This window comes from Sciurus carolinensis, chromosome 2, assembly GCF_902686445.1.
Source record: "Sciurus carolinensis chromosome 2, mSciCar1.2, whole genome shotgun sequence".
NCBI classification, from domain to species: Eukaryota; Metazoa; Chordata; class Mammalia; order Rodentia; family Sciuridae; genus Sciurus; species Sciurus carolinensis.
Window position 1 is genome coordinate 117482502 of NC_062214.1, and position 21831 is coordinate 117504332.

Sequence of the window (21831 nt, forward strand, 5' to 3'; positions counted from 1 at the left end):
AGGCTGCTTCCGTTTGCAGAGCTTCTCCTCCAGGCCACAGGGGAGTGGAAGTGGAGGGGGGCTAGACGTGCCCTGGAATGCCTGATCAGTTAAAGCCAATCACTCTGCACTTGGTAGACATAACACTCTGAGCCGACCCTGAGATGTAGGTGCAGAGTGAAAGGTAACAGCACTGCCTCTCCTCACTCAGGGAGAGGGCCTGGGAGACAGCTTGGAAAGAGAGGGCGGCTCTGTGTCATAAACCTGCAAATGAGATTGAAATGCACAGTTCGTCTTTGGAAGACATTTCTAGCGCTGATAATGAAGACATGCATGTGCTTGCTGACACTGATTCCCCATTTCGTTTTGAAACCTGTACCACCTACCGAGTCTCACCGAAAACTCACACTGATCAGAGCCTGTTTGCACAGCGACTAAAACAGAAAGGGGAGGAAACAGGGGAGATTGTCTGGAACAGGGAGCCTTTCTGGCGCCCCTCAAATCATACTACCGGGGCAGCCCCCTCGTGCATCTCTGCCCAAGGCGGGAGCTGTCAGGAGTCCCACAGATAAGTAATTTAGAAATATTCTGGCTGAATGAAGGAGACTTACTTTGGGTTTCCATTGCTCTCTGCCAAGCTAGAGAAATAGAGTGTGGACAGATGCTCTCTAAGGTCCTGATTTGAGCTCCAAAGAGGTTTGAGGCTTGGCACAGCAATAAATCCCAGGGATCTTCACCTCCTTGTTTTTTTTCTATTTTTTTTAAACAAATTGAAAGTAATGCAATCAAGAACAGAGAAGGTGATTGTTTTACCCCATCAACTAATCTCTCTTGTTCTGAACATGTCTATTCTCTTTAACAAAGCTATTAAGATTTTAGATTCTTGGGCAAAAGTGACCCATATGGGATATATTTGAGAAATTCCACCACCAAAATCCAAATAAATAAGATGTCTCATCTCTCAGCAGCAGACAGCAAATCTCATAATCAGTTTCAATATGGCAAAAGAAAACACAATGATCACTTATTTGTTCAAAAATATTAATTGAGCACTTACTGTGCATAAGGAAACAGAAGTAGTAGAAGAGAAAACAAAGTAGTATAAGACATTGCACCTATCTTCTAGGATCCTACAGTTAACATAAGGAAGAAAATTTGTTTTCAACAAAAGAATGAAAAACAAATCATTAAGTGCCCAAACTGGAGACACAATAAACACCCAGAATTTTGGAGTAGAGAAAGCTCAGAGAGATTGGAGAAGAGTCATGGAAATTGTCTGTGAGTATTAGACTACGGTCTTTACAGAATAGTTTCAATAGTTTCTCTTGTGTATCAATTAAGACATAATAGATATTTTAAAAGAATGTGTTTAAGTTAAAATTTTAACAGATATTTTTGAAGTTTATTTTTAAATTTAGTGGTGTACATTTACATTCTGGGAATATGCAAACACAGGAGAAACCATGGTAGATAAAGCACTCAGAAAAGGACCCACCGAAAAGAGAACACTTAGGTAAGCTGATTCCAGGGACCATACAATGTGATTCCTCCAAGTAATGTGACCTTCCAGAATGTTATCACCCCCCCCTTCCTTTATCACTCTGTAGCTTGTTTCCTACCTAAAACTGCAGGAAATTAAGAGACACCAGATCAACTAAGTTCAGTAGTCCCTAAACTTGTCTAAGGATAAGGTGAGGTAAAGTAAGATGCCCTCCGCTCTCCCATTTCTGAAGTTTATTTTCTACATTTAAACGAAGAGTCAATGAAGTCAAAGCATTTACTAAAGCAATCAAGCACAAATATTCTTGCTCTGCCATCCCTGTGGGGAACTTCTAAAACCACAGATTTCTAGACTCCAACTCCCAGGATTCTGATTCAGCGGATCTATTTACACACTTGCAACCCTCTCCAGGTGGTTCTGAAGATCTGGCAGGTTTGTGAGCTGTTGATTTCCAACATTCCCCTACTGACTTCAATGTCTCCCTTCAACTCTCTGCTGAGGGTGTCCTTTCTACAGCTAAACACTCTCCCAAAGCCCTCTCTAACTTCTACATTTACTCTGGATCATTTTCTCCTCCAAACTCTCATAACACCTGGGATTTCCAATGCTCACTTGCTACCATTTGATCATGCTGTGAAGCCCTCTCTATGCCAATAAACCTGTTTTAGGTCCTGTGCTGGAGAATGCACCATAGAAGATACAATGGAGAACAAGCTTATGTCCTGGAGGTGGACACAAACTGCTAAAATAATAGGCTGGAATAAGTTAAATGCTAAAGGATGGTTAGAGAAATATTCTATCCAAAGACCAGAGGAAAAGGTAATTATTCTAACTTAGAAGAATTTCACACATTTTCTAGAGGAAATGCACAGCAGTGAATCCCAAGGATGTGGAGGAGTTAGTCCTTAAAGGATAACTATTTTCTGATCAGGAAACAGTCGTGGACGATGCAGAGTGAAGAGATTATCTATGAGAACACAAAGCAAGAAGGTTCAGGTGTGAGAACTAGAAAGGGGTCATTATGTTAGGATGTGGTTAGGAAATGAGGCTGCAAAGTAGGTTCAGGGCAGGTTCTTGGAGGGTCATGCTGTAATTTGGGAGAGAATATGGAATACTTGAAAGAGCTCAGGCTTTAGTGTCAAGAACAAAAACAAAAGCCCCATGGGATTTTATCCTCATTCTAACTGGTTCTTAGTGAGACTATGCCTTTTCATTTACTCTCATCCTTTCAGAGTTGCTGGGAGGAATCAAAATGTTAATAAATGAAAGTATTGAACATAGTTAGTCCTCATCTCATTGTTTCATGAGCAATGGGAAACAACAGAATATGTTTAAAGAGATTGATATGATCTAACTTCTGATTTGACAATTAGCTAGATGCAATGTTAAGGGACATCACAGAGGAAATAGAAAACCGATAGGCAGAGAGAACAGCTGGAAGGATATTTCAATAACCCAGGCGTGAGATGACAAGGTCGTGAGTTAGGACAGAACCACTGTGGATCTAAGGCAAAGAAGAATGATCTCAGAGGAGCAAAACAGAAAAGTCAGCAAGAGGTGGAAAAATGAATCTTGCAGCACTGAAGATCATTTAGGTTTCCTGCCTGTCTTTTGCTACTATGAGGATGGTGTTGCAACTGGAAGTCAGAGAATCTCTGAGGAGTAGGCCTCAGTTGAGATAGAATGACTTCCAGGTGGGATGTGCTGAACTGCAGATGAGGGTTGGGCATCTTTGGCAATATCCAAGGATGTAATAGGAGATTTATCTAAAATTTAGAAAGGAGGTCAGTTCTGGATAGGAATACTTGAAAGGCCTTGGAAAAGCTGTGAATATAGTTGGGACTAAAGAGGGAGAGTGTGTAGAGACGAAAGGAGGAAGACAGACCTGAACCTTGCAAAAGGTTCACCCTTAAAGAATTGAAGAAAAGGAGAGGTTAATGGAGAGACAGGGGCAGTCACCTTCACAGAAAAGCAAGTATACCACCAGAGCAATGAGGCCTTTCAAGAAAGAAGAAATTATCTACAGCATCCAAAATGAGCAGTGGCAGGATTAGCCATCTGATTTTGCAATTAGGAAATGCAGTAAAGACTGCCAATGGTATCAACATGCCATTCTCCTGCTTCCTCTAGTAACAGAATCCAGGAGACTTTAGCTGGGCACATGGCTCCCAGCTAAGCCTGCACTTAACTAGTCTCCCTTGTGTATGTTCATGAGACAAAGTTCTCCCCAGTAGACTAAAGGGGAAAGAGATGTATGCACCTTCCACCTCCTCCTGCTCAAAGTACAGGGTGTGCTCTCCCTTGCTCCACCTGGAACTCAGCAGTGTGATGGCATGGCATGGGCCATCTTCAGCCTTGTGACTAGGGATAACGCCTTAAAGACAGAAGCCACAGGAGAGAGGAAAACTGAGTCCCTGACATCTAAACTCCTTACACCGGATTGTTATGCAAAGAAAAATTAATGTGTCCATTAAATGACAGTTATTTTGGTCTTTGTTATGAAAGCCAGGACTTTATTCTTACTGATAAAGGAAAGAGAATGTGGTGAGGAAGTGAATATAAACCTCTCTCATAAAAGTGAGAAGGGAAAGGAAAAGACAGTTTCTAGAGGAAGGAGGGTCAAGAGAAGTGTTTTGTTTTAAAAATCAATGATCTTATAATTCTTACCCTTATTTAGTCTATCTTCTCTCCTTATTCATGGAATATTTTTAGTTGTAAAGAGACAGTTTAAAATTTTTGCTTGGGAAACTAACAAGCAGGTTTTATTTTTGTCATTATGATAATTTTATTCATAAGTTAGGTCTTTGAGGCATTTACTGTGTGTGCTTGCACAGAACTGCTTTCAAATGGGACTTAGGAAAATTCAAAGTTTTGCCAATTAACTAGAGGGTGATCATTTGCATTATTAAGAAATTCCTTTTAAAATAAGAAATTTCTTAGCATTTAGGTGTATAAAAGCCATTTAACTACATAATGGAAGACTAGGGAAAAGAAAGTTCATTTGCTAGAAGTTACTGAAATGGTCATGTATATAAGTCAGTAGGAAAGCAGAATTCAATAAATAAAAATTTTAGTTTAGGGAACTTTTTCCAGGAATAACTATACCATGCAAAGAGATGAATACCTGCAATGTCTGTCCTGCACTCAATGGCCCCTTTGTGGGTTGAGAGGTGGCTGTTCTAAATTCTCTACTCTTGGTCCTAAAGCAACCTGAGCAGTAGGAAGCTCTCAGAACAACCCCTGGGACGACCCCCAAGCAGCCTGGAACTATCTTCTGTCTAGGCCATGGCAGTCACATAATTAACCATAATAGCTGCAAGGAATATACTACAACAATATCCCTGTTGGTATTTAGCTGCACTAAAATAACAAAGTAAATATCCATTCCCCCATGGTGTAAATTATAGCTATGATAGCTATGTGCATAATGAAATTTCTTATTTGCATTTCACATAAAATTCACCAAACTCCTTATCCACTCATTACTTGCCCATTATGGGTTTTTTAAATGGCACTTTTAAAGTTTGCTTTGGCTCAGGGTGAATTATTTGCCCAGACTTTATTCCTGGAGTCATGAGTCCCCTGGGCCTTCTTCACCTTTTGCAAATTCATAGCTCATTTTGTGGGATTGGGAGTGGTCTGTGTGTATGTGTGGGCATATGTGGAAGCAGTCTTAAGATTTCTTAAATGGTGAAATATCTTATGAGTCAGATATAAATATACCTATAGCCCAGAGCAATTAAATAGCCAAAACAATCATAACAGGCAGAAAATGAGTGAAGAATAGCTTATAAAGGTAGCAGCAAAAATTAGGTCACCTCCTTGCAATTATGCATATACTTGGATAATCTGTTGATATAATATGGGGAAGCAAAGAATGTGTCAGAAATTCACCGAGTGTTTAAATATCAAGAGACACACAAATATAAAAGTACATGACAAGGTAAAACTGAGGCAAAGCTGTTCTGAGCTTAAATTACAGACTTGAGGAACTATAATACACCACCAAATGCATTGCTGGACACAGAAGAGCAGAGGAAAATATTCTTTGTGAATGTACTCATTTAATTAAAAATATGTGATCCTCAAGACCAACATAAATATTTTACATGAAGAACTAGGGCAGAGAGGCAAGGTAATTATAGGCATTAACCAATTTAAAGAGGACAATGACAGTTTCCAATCTCTTCCCCGCTCACCTGTCAGACCTTGGCTTGAATGTATTCCAATATAGTCCCTAATGAGCTCAAGAGCAGAGAGGGATTATCTTTAAAATGAAAGATGCAGGTCCTCAGACCATTAGAAAAGTCATTTCTAGACTGATAGATTCATAGGGACTTTGAGCTAGAAGAGATCAGAGTCAACATTTAGTTCCTGTCTCATCCTAATGTATACATTTCACCAAAGTGACAAGTGGGTCCTACATAGTAAATGGCCCAAGATCATGAAATAAATTAATGGCAGAGTGAAGAGTTAAAATGTTGATTTTTGACCCTGTCTACTAGAGGTAGGGTTTCTTTTCACTGATGAGCACTACTCAGAAGGGATAAGAAAAGGGACTGGTATACTTCCCTGGGGGATGAGTCTTGCTACTGAGTAGTTCAATGACTGGGTGGGCACAGACTAGAAGTCTGGGGGTTGGGGGATTCTGGATTTGTGTCTGGACACAGGAGTTTGCACTTTTGCCTAAAGCTATCTTAAATGACAAGGAAAATTTAATTCCATTAATATACATCATACAGTAGATTGCTTTTTTCATGATACTGTTAATTGACAGAAAATCCATGTCCCCAAGGAATATCATATCTCTTCTATTCAACCAGAGTGGTGCCTGACACCAGTTTAATGATACAGTTTATTGCACACTCAAAAGGGATAGGAATATTGGAAGTTTTCGTACAGTCATTTGTGTGTTTAGAGATTTTTCCTGGTTTAATTACAGGTAGTTTCTACTTTGCTATGGAGATACATCTATCTCAACTTTGCACCAAGCTAATGTGTACACATGAAGCCACGCTAAGCAGACAAAGTAGTAAATATTCTCTATTTAACCTAAATTTAACTTCACGTGGCCTAACATAGTTTTCAATACTTTAATTTCATTTGGAAATAGAGTTCAAACGAAACATCATTTTCTTTTAGAAAATACTATTATTGATTTCATTTTCCCAAAAGATTTCTTAGCTTTTAGTTGACTTTTTATTTTCTACTTTTTTGGTTCTTTTTAGTTATACATGACAATAGAATTCATTTTGATATAATTATACAAGCATGGAATATATCTTATTCTAATTAGGACCCCATTCTTATGGATGTACACGATTGGAGGATTCTCTGAGGTATATTCATGTATGTACATAGGAAAATTATTTTGGATTCATTCCACTGTCTTTCCTTTTCCTATCCCCTCTCCCCTTCCTTTCCTTCTTTCCCTTTTGTCTAATCTACTGGATATCTATTCTTCCTCTTTCCCCCCACACTGTGGTTAGCTTTCACATATCAATGAAAATATCTGACACCTTTGGCTTTTTGGGACTGGCTTATTTCACTTAGTATGATAGTCTCCAGATCCATCCACTTACTAGCAAATGTCATAAAGTCATTCTTCTTCATGGCTGAGTAACACTCTATTGTACATATTCACCACATTTTCTTTATCCATTCATCTGTTTATGGGCTCTTGGTTGGTTCCATAACTTGGTTATTGTATTTATAGCATAACTGCTATAAACACTGATGTGGTTGTGTCACTGTAGTATGCTGTGGACATATACCAAGGAGTAGGATATTCGGATAAAATGGTGATTCTATTCCTAGTTTTTTAAGGAATCTCTATACTTCTTTTCAGAGTGGTTTTCGCACATGTTTAAAACTAAGTGGGATCAATTTCTTCTGATGGGATTCAAAACTACATTTTTTTCCTAATAACTATATGATGTCAGGTTCACTTGGTTAAGAATTTAGTTTTTTGGAATGTCTTTGTACTATTCCTGCTGATTATGTTATGTTACCTCTTAACATTCAGTGTTGTTGGGATTTAATGAATTTCTGAGGAATGATTAATCAAAAGTGATATCAAAATCTTTAAGTGTCAAAACAAAGCAATTATATTGTTTCTTGTTTAATTATAATAGAAGAATTTAAGTTATATTGCTTATTTTACCCTAATAAATATGTGATTGTAACAGTCTGAAAGCTAAAATCCTCAGTAGACAGAAAGATGAAAAATAAAGAAAAGAAAAAAAATCCTTACTTCACAAGAAAACCTGAGTGATCACTTTTATGGGATAATCACTTTAACTGGTAGAGCAGGAGTCTACATAATGTGCTAAAGTTTCTTTACCAATAGATTTTTCTAAACAAGTTGCTTCCAAAAATATTTTATAAGCTGTCATTAGCTTTCAGAGATGTTGCTTTAGGTGGGAAAACTTGGTGATCCATCTCACAAAGCATGGCTGGAAAGAAGAGACCCCTGAAACTGCTAAATGAGAACTGGAAAGGGTCTTGTGAAGTCGTGACCCTTTAAAGGTGTTGGTTTACAGAGTGTGAAGCAGGCAATTCACCAGCTGTACCCAGGAAGTCACTCTGAAAAGGCTGTGATGGGGAATCAGAAAAAATTCATTCTGAAGATGACTGGACACCACTACTGTGGCAGACACACAATTAGTTTGGTCTAACTTCTTTGACAGGGGAAATTCCTTAATTTGGAATACAGTTCAGTATTTCAACATGATTATTAACATGAAAAGCAATCTATTACCCTCTCTGCTGTGTTTTTGTTTGATACTATTTTGGGCCATTTTTAGGACTCCAAGGACATATTCACTAAGGACTATGCTCAAAATTGGATGTGCAAATTCCTAGGCAAAAGCTGCGCATTCCAAACCCACTGCTGGGATCCCGGCCCTCCGTGTGGACCTGGAGAGTCAGTGGAACCACGGCTACCCTGTTGAAACAGGAAGAGGAGTACACTCCATCACTCTCATTAAGAATTCTGTGGAAGCTAATTGCTAATTGTAGCTTACTTTTACGGGTTAGATAAGCAGACAAGCATTGTTCTAGCTAGGTAAGAACAATGAGTTGGGTGCCAAGAATTTTAGGATGTTTTTCATGATATGGTCAACAGGTCATTTTCCTAACAATGCCACTTCGATTTATTTTCTAAATTTTACTTGATACATAATTACGTATTTTAGGGTGTAGTGTGACATTTCAATACATGTATCACAATGTGTGATATTCAGTCAGGGTAACTGCTATATTCACCACCTTAAACATTTATCATTTCTTTGTTGAGAACATCCAAAATTCTCTCTCCTAGCTATTTTGGAATGTACAATTATTGTCACCCATATTTATCCAGTCATGCTATAGTTTTAAATTTTTTCTGCTTTGGTTTCTCTATATGATGAATATACTTAGTTTAATTCCCATGTTCCCAAAGAGGTAAGATGGGAAGACAATAAATTTTGGTTTTTTTTTTTTTTTTTTTTTTTTTTTGGTGGTAGAGATACAGATTGATACCAGGGCCTCATGCATGCTAAACAAGTGCTCTACCACTGAGCTACAAGTTATATCCTCAGTCTTGATAAACATTCTTAAAGCTCTTTGATTTCCTTGGAAAGGCAGACTTTTTAAACAAAGATTCTTTGAGAAAATATCTAAAGACTCACTAATACTGGGTAAAAATCTCTAAATTTTGGAGGTCTTAAAAACAATGTTCTTAAAAACAGTGCTTTAAGGTCAAACATCAGTGTAGATCATGTGTGAGTGTAAATATACTATATGTATACTTTTCTTTGATTGCAGAGTGAAGAACAGAAATCCTAATTATAGCATTTTAGGTCTCAATGTTTGGTGAGATAGAGTTGCTATAATTAAATGAATTGTCTCCTTTGCTTTGTGGAACTTTTCTCCTTCCAGGCCACTTTGAATGATGTTCTCATACAGCTGTTCCTCCAGAGCTGGTGGAAGTCTAAATCCATGACACCCTTTATAGGATAGAAGCAGCCTGAACACAACAATGATTTTTTTTTTTTTTTTGATAAACAGGTCCAAAGTCAGTCTCTTTAGGGAGAATGAATACACACACACACACACACACACACACACAGAGCCTATATTCAGGGCCAATCTTTTTCTTCTATCCCCAACTAATAAAATCAGGAGGCTGCAAGGAGGCCGAGCGGCACGCAGTTTGATGTCCTCAGCAGGATACAGGGAGTCAGAAGTGACGCTGTAAATCCAGCGCGGGGCTTCAACACTGTGTGAAGTGTGGCCTGAGCCTCTGAGATTTCCCTTTGATGCAAGTTCAGTATATTAATGGGAAAAGCATTCACTTTTATTTGTCTGTACTGTCTGCGACGGCAAGGCTGCCTCATTTAGTTCGGGCGGACATGAAAATACACAGAGAAGCAATCTGTTGCAAATTAGCAGGACTCCCCTTTCATTTACTAGCTAGTAATTAGGAGGGGTTAAGAAAGTGTAACTTATCAGATTGTGTGAGCGTATCTGCTTGCGTGGACAGCAAGCTTTCCCTGAACTGCCCTACGAACCCTGAGGCAATAATCCTTCCTGGATGTCCACCTGATCCAAAAGAAAACACTGGCGTGTGTGGAATAGACACACTTTGTTGGGTTGGAAATTAATGCCTGGGGGCATTAATGCCTTTTAGAGCCTCACCTTTCTTTAGAGATGTTTTTACTCTCCCGTTTCCAAATGGCCTTGAAGTCACTGCAGAACTCGTACCATACCATAAACACGTAGCCTGGTGTGATCTCCTTCTCACCAGCCTTTGGCTTCATCCCAAAATATCCCACTGTTGTCTCAAAACTGCAACAGATAAGGAGAAAAAAGTGGAGAGAGGTAGAAGATGAGAAACTGTTAATACCAAAATCTGCTGGGGTGCGGAGAAGGGACCCTGGGGGTAACGTGCCACATACCTATTCTCTAAAGAGGAGCTCTGGCTTGTGGCTACTATAGTACACCCTGAGCCTCAGAAAACTGATTTGTCCAAACTGATTTGCAAAGAAGTGCAACCTGATTGGGAAAACTTCTTGTCTCTATATTAAATGGCTTGCATAATTCCAAGAAGTACATAGGTTAAACTTCTTGAGTTTGTTCTCCATCTCAGATCCATGTCATTTATCTGCACTTCATTTTGTGTTTAATGATTACATGGAAGACTTATGACACTCTGACTCAGTAGAATTAGTAGTGGCAAGTTAGATGTCCATTGGGAACAACTAAACTGCTGAATGTTTCAAGTAAAATCAGTTCTATCTGTTTTCTGGCATACCCTGGCTTTGTAATCTTGGGTCGAACCCTCAGCATCTATGACTCAATTTCCTAAAGGTAAAATAAGAGACTTAGACTATATGATCTTTAAGAGAGCTATATTTGGAAGCTTGATACCATATAAGGACATAATCTACCAACAAACAAAAATAGATATAATTGTGTCACACCAAGGTTTGGATGAAAAACCATCTCTGATCTTGAGAAATGATCTCCAATCTAATCAGAAAAGAACTCAGGTTTTCCAGACTAGATTCCCAGATATCACTATGACCTACCCCATGAAACCTCACTGCACACCAGACTACCCAGGCCTCCCAAGCAGCCCTTCTTGGAGGCACTAGCTTTGTAGCAATTTATAGCTCTGAACTCAATCTTTCCTCCTTACCCTCACCCACCCCAAGCCGCACAAGCTCATTTGCCATAAGCAAGAACACTTAAATAGCTCCCTTTTCTAGGGTGTTAGAAACTAATCAAAGCAGGAATGGCTGGCCAGGTTTATTACTCAATATTCTATCATCTGTTCAGACACAGTGTTGTTGTTGTTGTTTTTTGGTGTGATCATCCTGAATACTGAGTTTTTAATGGAACTCTATTCAATGGCAATTATAAAACCCTGAAGCCCTATTACTATTACGGAGCATACTTTCATCTCATTCTCAGTTATTGGGCAATATGTATCTCATAAGATTTTATCACATTTCACAGATGAACTGTTAATTGATTCCATGGCTACACTTAGGTGAGATCCAAGCTGGAGCTACAGCTCTGAGTCCCATAAATTCTTTGTGCTTCTGTAAATAACAAATCTGTTTTTAATGCAAATTAAAACTACTGGTCAGGGAATTTTGGACCCCTGTTATTAAAAGACTGGAAGTGTGTGAGTGGAGAAAGTCAAGGGTTAGTAATCTCTTAAGGGGTTCTCTGATAATTCCAACCAGTAATCAAAGAAAGCAGCAATATCCACTCTGCCCAGACATGATTTCTAATGCTGTGGCAGTCAAACTATGAATAAAACCAAAATGTGCACTCTACAGTATATTCAGAATGGAAATTATATAGATTACAGTCTGGGAACACATAAGAGAAGAGTTCTATAGGAGTAGGACACAAGTTTTCTATAAGGTCTCAGGACTTTAGAATTGGAAGGGAATGACTTTAATATTCTCATTTTACAGATAAGAAAACAGAGGCAATGGAAAGATTGAGTAACTTCATTCATTGGCAGAGTTGGGTACAAACTCCCTGGGGAAATAAATGCTCTTTCTATTCTTCTATGGTTCATGCTCAATGACAAGGCACTTAGATAAAATAGTCATTTTCCCTGTTTCTACCTTAGACAGTTTCCCTCTGTATCACACAGAATCAGAACATGCATCACCCCAGGATCACCCCAGGAGGGCTCACCATCAATTCTCCTCTTCTTTTATGTTCACCTTCTATACAGACACAGATAGACTTGTGCATTAAGAGAGAAGAGAATATCACCTCTTCTTTGAATTCAGAACAGGTTATTTTACAGCAGGACATAGTGATGAGCAGTGAATTTCATCACTGTGATTCATGAATCACCCCAACACCCACAGCATTATTTGGAGTCTAGAATGTGAGATGGAGACATTGCAAATACGGCACAGCTTCAGTAAACGGCATCATTGTTAGACAGTAGTTATCATGGAGCCCTGAGAGAAGCATGTCAACATCCCAGGGTCTCCCTTTTCCCACCTCAAACTAAGGTCAATCACTGCTCTCACAGTCTCTCCCTGTGAGTCCTTGCTTGCTCCTCTGCAAGGGGTTAAAAACTAAAAAGAAACACCAAACTGCAGATTTTTTTTGTAACTGCTTTGGGAACTCAGAAAGCAAGTTATCCTCTTTGGAAGAATCAGGGCAAACAGAGTCCCAGAGCAGGGCTTGGTTTTGGACTCTGCAACTCTGACAAAGATGAAGTTGCTCAGAGGATTTGCCTCATTTAATTTCAGTGTAACCCCTTTAAGAAAAAGCTCAAAGCCAGACTATGAACCCACAACTCTCTGATAAGATCTAGGCTATTGTCCTCCCTAGACAAATCGCTCTTCATTCCAAATTCAGTTTTGATTCACAGAAGACTGATTGTTGAAAACCTTCCGAAATTTAGGCAAGAAACGGTTGATATCTAGCCACCAGGATAATTTTCTCCAAAAGACAGGAAACAAAGAATCAATGATACCTTTTGAAATTTGTAATTGCCAGCAGATAACTCTAAAATAGCATTCAGCTTTTAAAAGATTGATTTCTAATCATATGTTTCGTTTTATACAATGTTTTTATTTCTCTCTCAGCTACTCCCTGGCTCCTTTTCCTTTTGCTATAATTCCTTGTCTGATCTGTATCATTTAAATTCAGCCAAACATCTTTAGAGTACAGACAATGATTATATCAAAGAGCCCATAGCAAAGTGAACTATTCTACTTTTACAGTGTTGGGATGCCAAAGCGGAACACATCCACTTACTGGTTTACATGCATGCCTTCAGAATCTGCTTAGGAAAAGCAAATACTCCTTAGCCTCAGAGTAAACTGTTTCTCTTGAGAATAAAACATAAGAATTTACTAAATCTCACACGAATATTGCAACAGTGACCACAACCTCCTTAAAGAATATAACAAACAACTGTGGTTTCTCCATTAAAGATGGCATCTGACATATTTCATGTATGACATGAAAGCTAGACTACCTTCGCCACAAAGCCACGGAAAATGCTGACAACCAAAATTTATGACTCCCCTCAGCATAGCTAATGCACAGCAGCAGCTTCGGCCTCTCTAAGGTGGGCCCCTTTTTCCTTTAGTGACAGCCTTGAAAAAGGATTAGAAATTTGACATCTCTCCTGCAGCTGAATTTCTATTTGGCCCAATACTAGTGTGCCCCTGTTGTGGGTCTCTTCTCTACGTGCTATTTCTATAACACAGGCACACACTCAGTGTCTACATTGAGGAAGGAAAGTTTAGTGTAGGGATAAGGACAGCAGAAGGGCACAAAAATCTAAATACATAATCAGGTAATTATCTTAGTTTTCAATGATTATCATGACAGAATGATACTCACGATTCGAGAACAGGTCTGTACTCAGAAAACTACAAGATGTGCCTTAATCTTGCTTTCATCAGAATTTTAATTTTCTTGGCAATTACAGTAAGGAGCAGGGCAAGATGTTGGCACCTGTCAAAGCAGGGCAGACGGCACTGTCTGTGGGTTTTCAGTACACTCAAAAAATGTGACTAAAGCAGAGGAAAATGGCTCATTTATAGTTTGTTCATTTGGATTTTAATTCATAACTGGCTAACTCTTCTCCTCACCTATTTGTGAAGTTCATTGTTTCCTTACATGCTGTTTCCTACCCCTACTTTCTCACCTAATCCTCTAGTTCTTTTCAAATCAGCACTAATAACATATATCTCAGTCTTCTGAATTTGAGAATGGCTGTGTCTATTTCAACTCACTTCAGCAAGGGAAGGACAACTGAGCTAACATGTCCACTAGCACAAAAGTAAGAACTACAAGGGGTCAGCATGCATGATTATTAGGCTCTGTTGGGAGGGTAGATGATCCCACTCTGGTGTCTACTTAGAGAGATAGAGGAGCAGGGAAGAGACCTGGAGAGGGCATGAGGCTGAGCAGACCTGTGAGGTGTCCCCCAGTATCTGGGAGATTTTCCAGATGCTGAAGCCAGTTTCTTCTTTCTACCTGTTCCTTGTCTACAAAGTCTTGTAGACCGTATCTGAGGAAAGATAAAGTCTCCTAGGTGTTTGTAATAATTGGATTAGTCCAGTGGTAAAGGATCAAATTGTTCTTAACTTTCATGAAGTGGCCCAGGAGCAGAGTAATGGAGGAGAGGCAAATGGATGGGCTAGTGTCACTGCACAAGTATGAAGCAAGTCACTTCTGAGTGATTCTCCACTTCCTGGGAAAAATATCCCCAAGCCTTATTACAGAGCTTTTGCCCCAGCTCCCAACCGAACCCCACCATTCCTGAATGCACAATTTTAACACAGTCCAAAGAATGGCTATTTAAACATTGTGGAAATGAAATAGACCAGTCCCCAAAAGACAGACACTACATGATCCACCACTTACTTGAGGTTCCTAGAGTCACAAAGACAGGAAGTAGAGGGATGGCTGCCATGGACCGGGGGAGGGAAATGAGGAATCAGTGCTTACTGGGTAGAGTTCCAGTTGGAGAAGAAGGTGGTTCTGGAGATGGATGGTCACACAGCAGTGGGAATGTACTTAATAATGATGATGATGATGATGATGATGATGATGATGATAAAGAATGTCTTTTCAAAGAATTGCAAGTAAGTCAGAATTTCCTACCTTTTCTGTGCATTCTCCAAATGGCTTTCTTCCATTTTATGTTCCTTTTTGGCTATGAAAGAGAAAATAATTATGCTTAAAATGATATTCTTCCAGCATATCTTTTTTTTTTTTTTAATCCCATGGTGCTGGGATTGAACCCAGGGTCTTATGCATGGGAGGCAAGCACTCTACCTACTGAGTTATATCCCCAGTCACTCTTCGTGTACTGGGATAGCTTTGATTACACCCAATGATTTTTACAGTAAGTTTGAGTTCAGGGGTTTGCAAGCACCCACCACATGCTCTGCAGAGACCCCTCACTTTGCTACATCTACCACACTGCTTTCTTGAAAACACTTAAAGCAGAGTAACCAAATGATCTTGTGTTTCTTCTGGGAAACTTTTGAGAGTGAGAGGGAATGATATTAATTACACCTGGACAAAGATATAAATCAGAACAATACAGGGAAGATTGGTAGATGTGGTGACCCGGGCTATAGCCAGGTGAGCCTTGTCATGTTCCCATCATGTTTCTCCTTACTCTAAAACATAATAATCCCAGCTCTGCTGGGATTCAACTAAACTCATAAGAACCCACATACACACTGTTTCACACTCACAACTCCTGTGGCAGCCTGTTAAATGCATTGGTAAAAACCACACAAGACTACTGAGGAAATCAATGATAAGTGATACGAGTCTGAATCTATAGATTGAGCCCATTCTCCGTGGGGACTGTCTAACAAGGAGATTTCACCTTGAGGTGGTTTTTTAAAATTTTTTTTTCTTAAATTGGAAGCTAATGTTGTTATGTATGAAAATATCATTCTTATGTTTTTATTTATTTTTGTTTATAGCAGTTTATTCATAATTGCCAAAACCTGGAGGCAAACAAAATGTCCTTCAGTGGGTGAAATATAAAAATGTGATAACATCCAGACCATGGAATATTATTAAATGTTAAAAAGAAAGGATATCAAGCCATGGAAAGACATGCAGGAAACTAAATGCACACGTACCATTCTAACTACCTGACCTGAAAAAGGCAAAACTATGGAGTCATGAAAAAGTCAGGTATTTGCCAGTGGTCAAGGAGGCAAGAGGCATGAACAGGCAAAGCCCAGGTGTTTTAGGGCAATGAAGCCATTTGGTTTGATAACTATAATGGTGGGTGCAGGTCATTACACATATTTCCAAAGTCACAGGATGAAAACCACCAAGAGTGACCCTAAAGTACACTAAAGACTTGGTGGGTTCACCATTTGTAACAAATAGACCACTAAGATGCAGGATGTCCTTATTAGGCGAGGCTCTGCCTATGTAGGGGACAGGCAGTAGGTGGGTACTTTCTATACTTTCCCCTGTGAACAAAAAGCAACCTGAAAATTAAATTTATTTACCACTCTTATGCTTTCAAAATTCCCAGCAAAAAAGGCAATCTACAACAACCTTAGATTCCTTTAGTTTAAGTCTGTAATGACATAAAGTGAATGAAAAAAAAAAAAGTCATATAACTAGGGTCTCTGCTGGGATACTCTGTAAAAGGTACTAAGGGATTTTAGAACATCGGTACTGTGTTAAGCATGGTTCTGCCACTTACTACCTGTGTGACTGTGAGCAAGTCACTCATGAGCAAATGCTTGGTTTTCGCCTCATCAGTCCGATGAGATCAGTCCCATTGACTACTATCAGACAGTTGTTAAGAAGATTAAATGAGGCAGTACATGTAGAGGGTTCAGCACATAATAAGAGCTTAATATATGACACAACAGGTGTTATTAGTATCTTGTTACTGTTGTATTCATCGTTTAAGTTATTCCCCTGCTTGAAACCTCAGTGCCTTGCCTTTCCCTGTGACTTAACATCTGAAGTCCCCACAATGTCCTAGAAGTTACTCCAAGTTGGCTCCCTGGCTCCTTGGAGCCATCACCTCCTCTTTCTCATTTTCCTTCCTTCCCAGCCTCCTGCTGGCCTACTGTGGCTTCAGCACACTGAGCATGTGCAATGGAGGATATTTGCAACTGCTGTTCCTTGTCCCTGCACACCTGGCTTCCTCCAAGTACTCGAATCTCAGCTCAAATACCATCTTCTCTGGCCTCATAAAGAAAAGAGTATACCATCCCACATCTTCCCCACTTGCCCTATACAACCTTGTGATTACCCTTTTTCCCTTATATGCTCTGTATTTCTGACAGATTATTCCTTTACTTATTTGTCTACGATACAAGAATTGAATGTAAGCTCCATGAAAGCAGTTGCCTTGCTTTCTGTTACCGATGTAAATGTGGGAAAGGACCTATGTAAATTATTTTAACAAAAATGCATTTTTTATTTGCTCTTATTAGTTATACATGACAGAAGAGTGTATTTTGATTCACTGTCCATGAATGGAGCACAACTTTTCATTTCTCTGGTTGTACATGATGTAGAGTTATACCATTTGTGCAATCATACAGGTACCTAGGGTAATGATGTCAATCTCCTTCCACCACCATTCCCACTCCCATGGCCCCTCCCCTACCCCTCCTCTCTGCCCCATCCAAAGTTCCTCCATTCTTTCCTTGTCCCTGCCCCCATTATGGATCAGCATCCACATATCAGATAAAACATTTGGCCTTTTTTTTGGGGGGGGTGGCTTATTTTGCTTAACCTGATATTCTCCAACTCCATCCATTTACCTGCAAATGCATAATTTTATTCTCCTTTAAGGCTGAGTATTATTCCATTGTGAATATATGCCACAGTTTCTTTATCCATTAACAAAAATGCACTCATTGGATACAACTTACTTAAAAAGAAAGATACTAGCTTTCCTAAGCATAATAATTTATTTATAATATGAACATGAACTAAAAATTCTGAGGCTAAAGATGTGCCCTAGTATCTCTAAGTACAATAAATTCTGACTATTAAAATTATTTTTCTTAAAATAAAACTAATTTGGTTTTGGTCAATGCATAATTTGGGGCAGGGCTTAGTTACAGTTATTGTCATCTCTTGCTATACTATCCTCTCCACAGTCATATACCTAGCAGACATCTCTGTGAATTACTCTGGTACTCAACCCAATCAGATATTGAGAAGTGACTCTCAGAAGCAACCAGGTTCCCCAAAGTGTGAATCAAACCAGTTATTTGTTCTTTTCCAGTGAAGAGTGGAAGGAAACACCTCTCTCAGGCCTGAGTGTCTTCCTGAAGGACGTTAGCTGCTCTCCATCACCAGATGGTTTCTAACTGGCTACTTCCATGCTGTGTTAAGTAGACTGTAGCCAAGCATCACTGCATATGAATTTAATGTCAAGAAATACCCCATTAAAAGTGAATTAAGCAGTAGGTAAGACTTTTTAATAACTCTATGAATATGGTGATTGGGAAAAAACAGTGTCCAAATGCAAAAAGAGATACTATTTTTTTAAATATTTATTTGCAGTATTGGGGATTAAACCCAGGGCCTCAGGCATGACAGGCAAACATTCTGCCACTGAGCTACATCCCAAGACCTTTAAAAATTTTATTTTGAGACAGTCTTGCTAAGTTGCTCAGACGGGCCTCAAACATGCAATCCTCCAGCCTCAGCCACCCCAGTTTCTGGGATTACAGACATGTGTCCAGCTAAAAAAAGGTGGTAATAAGAAGTAAGGAACACCATAGCATATCTGAGTTTGGGGGGAAAGAGAATGAGAAAAACCAAGAGATCTGAATTCTTCCCACACCCAGGGACTATGCACAGGTAGAAAAGGTCTCCTTACCATGTGTCACTTATAAGCTTCTCCAGCCTAAAATACTTCTCTTACCACACATGTGAAAGTTATAACCATATCATCATATATATTAAACCTCTAAGTCAAATTCAAGTATATCACCTGGAAAGAAAATGTTGAAAAGACTGGGGTCACAAACCCAATTTCTAATATCAACAACAAATAAAGTCATTATGGGTCAAGTATAAGTATCTCAATGTTCTAAAATTCTATTCCTCCTTTCTCCGTGCTGGAACTGGAGCATCTTAATTGTGTAAGTGAACAGGGAAGTGGTAAAGCCATGTTCCTATTAGGAGAGATCAGGAACTTCCTTGTCAGCAGATTTTCCACTTTTTTGGGAAAATCTGAAAAGGGATTATTAAATGAATGTTCTCAACTTTTTAAAATGTTTTCCCACTCTTTATAGAACAGAGTGAACCTTCCTCCCTGTCATGTTTGTCTCTGGTCTGACTTGAGACCATAGGGATTTTATCAACACACCACGAAATTGGTAGATTTATTCACTCATCCCACATGCAGACACTATTCTAGGTGCTTGGGACCAACCAATGAAGAAAACGGACAAAGGTCCCCGTAGAACTTTCATACCAGTAAGGGAAGACATTCAGTCAACCTTGAGAGAATAAGATCCAGTGTAAGTAATTTCTGGTAAGGGACAGCAGGAATATTTCAGAGCATAGATGAATGCCTACAGAAGGAGGCTCTATGGGTTACTGAATGAGACATGTCTAGATAGCTAGAACACAACACATTGGTACTAGGTTGAAAACAGGAGAGAGAACATTTAAATTGAAGAGAGTCTCATATGAAAATAGTCCTTATCTTACAACATTGTCAAATAGTGATCCTGAATCGATGTATGAGATTTATTTACTCTTCCATAAAGCCCTGTGGACAGTAGTCTTTAGATGCTTTTCCCCCTCAATTTAAATTGTGGGTACCACTTGTGGGAGTAGGGTGGCTAGTCTTCTTAGAAGAGTAAGTCTGAAGGGGTTGTAGCATCAGTAGAGAGAAGAGGAATAACAAGCATCCCTGGGCTCTTTTCTCTCTCCCTCACAAGAAGCTGTCCCCTTGCCTGCAACAAGTTAGATTTAATTCTTTTCCAAATCAGGGGAATCAAGTAGCTACTTAAAATGACAATATCTTCAAGACAATAAAAGCGATAAGAAATAAGTAAGAATACTAACAATGAGAAGTTTCACTTAACATCAATTTTACTTCCAAACTTCTTTATCAAGGCTCTGTTTTCACTATGATAATGATGAATTTCTAGAAGCATTTTGAGAGAGGGATGTAAGTTCACTCCATGACTTACCTGTAGCACAGTATAATTTTTCTGTCATTGGTAGAACTGTATTGTTTTCCTAAATTTTAATTTTCTCCATGAAAGAACAGTATATATTTTTCATAATTCTATGTCATTGACATAGAAGCAACATAGCATCTCAAGAAAATATCTTTTGTTTATGAGATATTTATGTGGATTTTATTTAATATGATCTTTACTGAATAAAGACCACTTGGTTCAGCACAAATCTTTAATGCCTTGGGACTTTATTTTCTGGTTCATTGCATGGTGTTTGTCTCACTAGTTATTATGAAATTGCTACACAATGGTAATTTTGAAATTGTTAGTCTACCAAGCAAAGCAGAAATGGTCCTTTCTAGTCAATGACTGTGGGCCCAAAGAATGAAAATCAGAATGCAAGATAGTTATGTGGAAAGTTTTAAGCCCTCCCCTAACGCTTAAATGTTGTGGGTCTGTTGCTATTTCTGCCACATCTGTTCTTTCTTCCTACTCTGAAATCTTGAAACCCTCAAAGTCATTCATGAGGGTTGGAGTCAACTTCTTCCAAACTCCTGTTAACATGGATATTTTGCCCTCCTCCTGTGAATCATGAACGTTCTTAATGACATCTGGAATGGTGGATCCTTTCCAGAAGGTCTTCGGTTTACTTTGCCCAGATCTATCACTGTTTATGGCAGCTATAGCCTTGAAATGTGTTTCTCAAATAATAAGTCTTGAAAGTCAAAATTACTCTTGATCAATTGGCTGCAGAATGGATGTTGTGTTAGTAGGCATAAAAACAAAATTTGTTTCATTGTCCATCTCCACAAGAGTTTTTGGGTGACCAGGTGCCTTGTCACTGAGGAGTAATATTTTGAGAGAACCTATTTTTTCTGAGCAGTGGGTCTCAACAGTGGACTTAAAATATTCAATAAACCATGTTGTAAACAGATGTGCTGCTATTCAGGCTTTGTTGTTCCATTTATAGAGCACAGGCGAAGTAGATTTAGTATCAGTCTTTGGGGCCTTGGGTTTTCTTAACAGTAAATAGGCAGTTGTGTTGACCTAACATGAGACCCAACAAGAGTTAGTCTGCTCTCTTAAGCCTGGAAGACAGGCACTAACTTCTGCTCTGTAGCTATGAAAGTCCTGGAAGGCATCTTCTTCTAGCAGAAGTCTAGAAGACTGTATCCATTCACACAGATGAATACTTGAGTATGGTCACATTGTCGTTACCTCACTAGTTCTGCTCAATCACTCGCCGCAGCTTTGAGATCAGGTGTCTGTAATGCAGGCACCTTCTTTCCTTGAACCTCACCAATCAACCTCCTCCAGCTTTACACTTTCCTTCTGTAGACTCATCACCTTTCTCAGTCTTCAAAAAATTAAATAAAGCTGGAGTCTCACTCAGCATTAGGCTTTGGCTTGGAGGAATGTTGTGGGTGGTTTGATCTTCTATCCAGAACATTAAAACTTTCCCCACATCAGCAATAAGGTTGTGTCGCTTTCTTATCATTCATGTGTTTACTGGAGTAGCACTTTCAACTTTCTTCAGGAACTTTTCCTTTGCATTCATAACTTGGCTTTTTTTTTTCTGCAAAAAGCTTAGCTTTTGATGCACCTTTCCTTACTAAACTTAATCATTTCTAGCTTTTGATTTAAAGTGAGAGA

At 39.0% G+C, this 21831-nt stretch overlaps 1 protein-coding gene across 2 annotated transcripts in view; it reads right to left on the reverse strand.

Annotated features, from left to right (window-relative positions):
• Positions 1 to 21831, reverse strand: part of Fmn1 (formin 1) — a 364027-nt gene that overhangs the window by 24668 nt on the left and 317528 nt on the right. For both annotated transcript variants that reach the window (XM_047540773.1, XM_047540776.1), the window contains 2 exons: positions 15131 to 15182; positions 10163 to 10312 (listed from right to left, as the gene is read on the reverse strand). In XM_047540773.1, coding sequence (XP_047396729.1) covers positions 10163 to 10312; positions 15131 to 15182 — 202 coding nt within the window. The remainder of the gene's footprint in view (positions 1 to 10162; positions 10313 to 15130; positions 15183 to 21831) is intronic.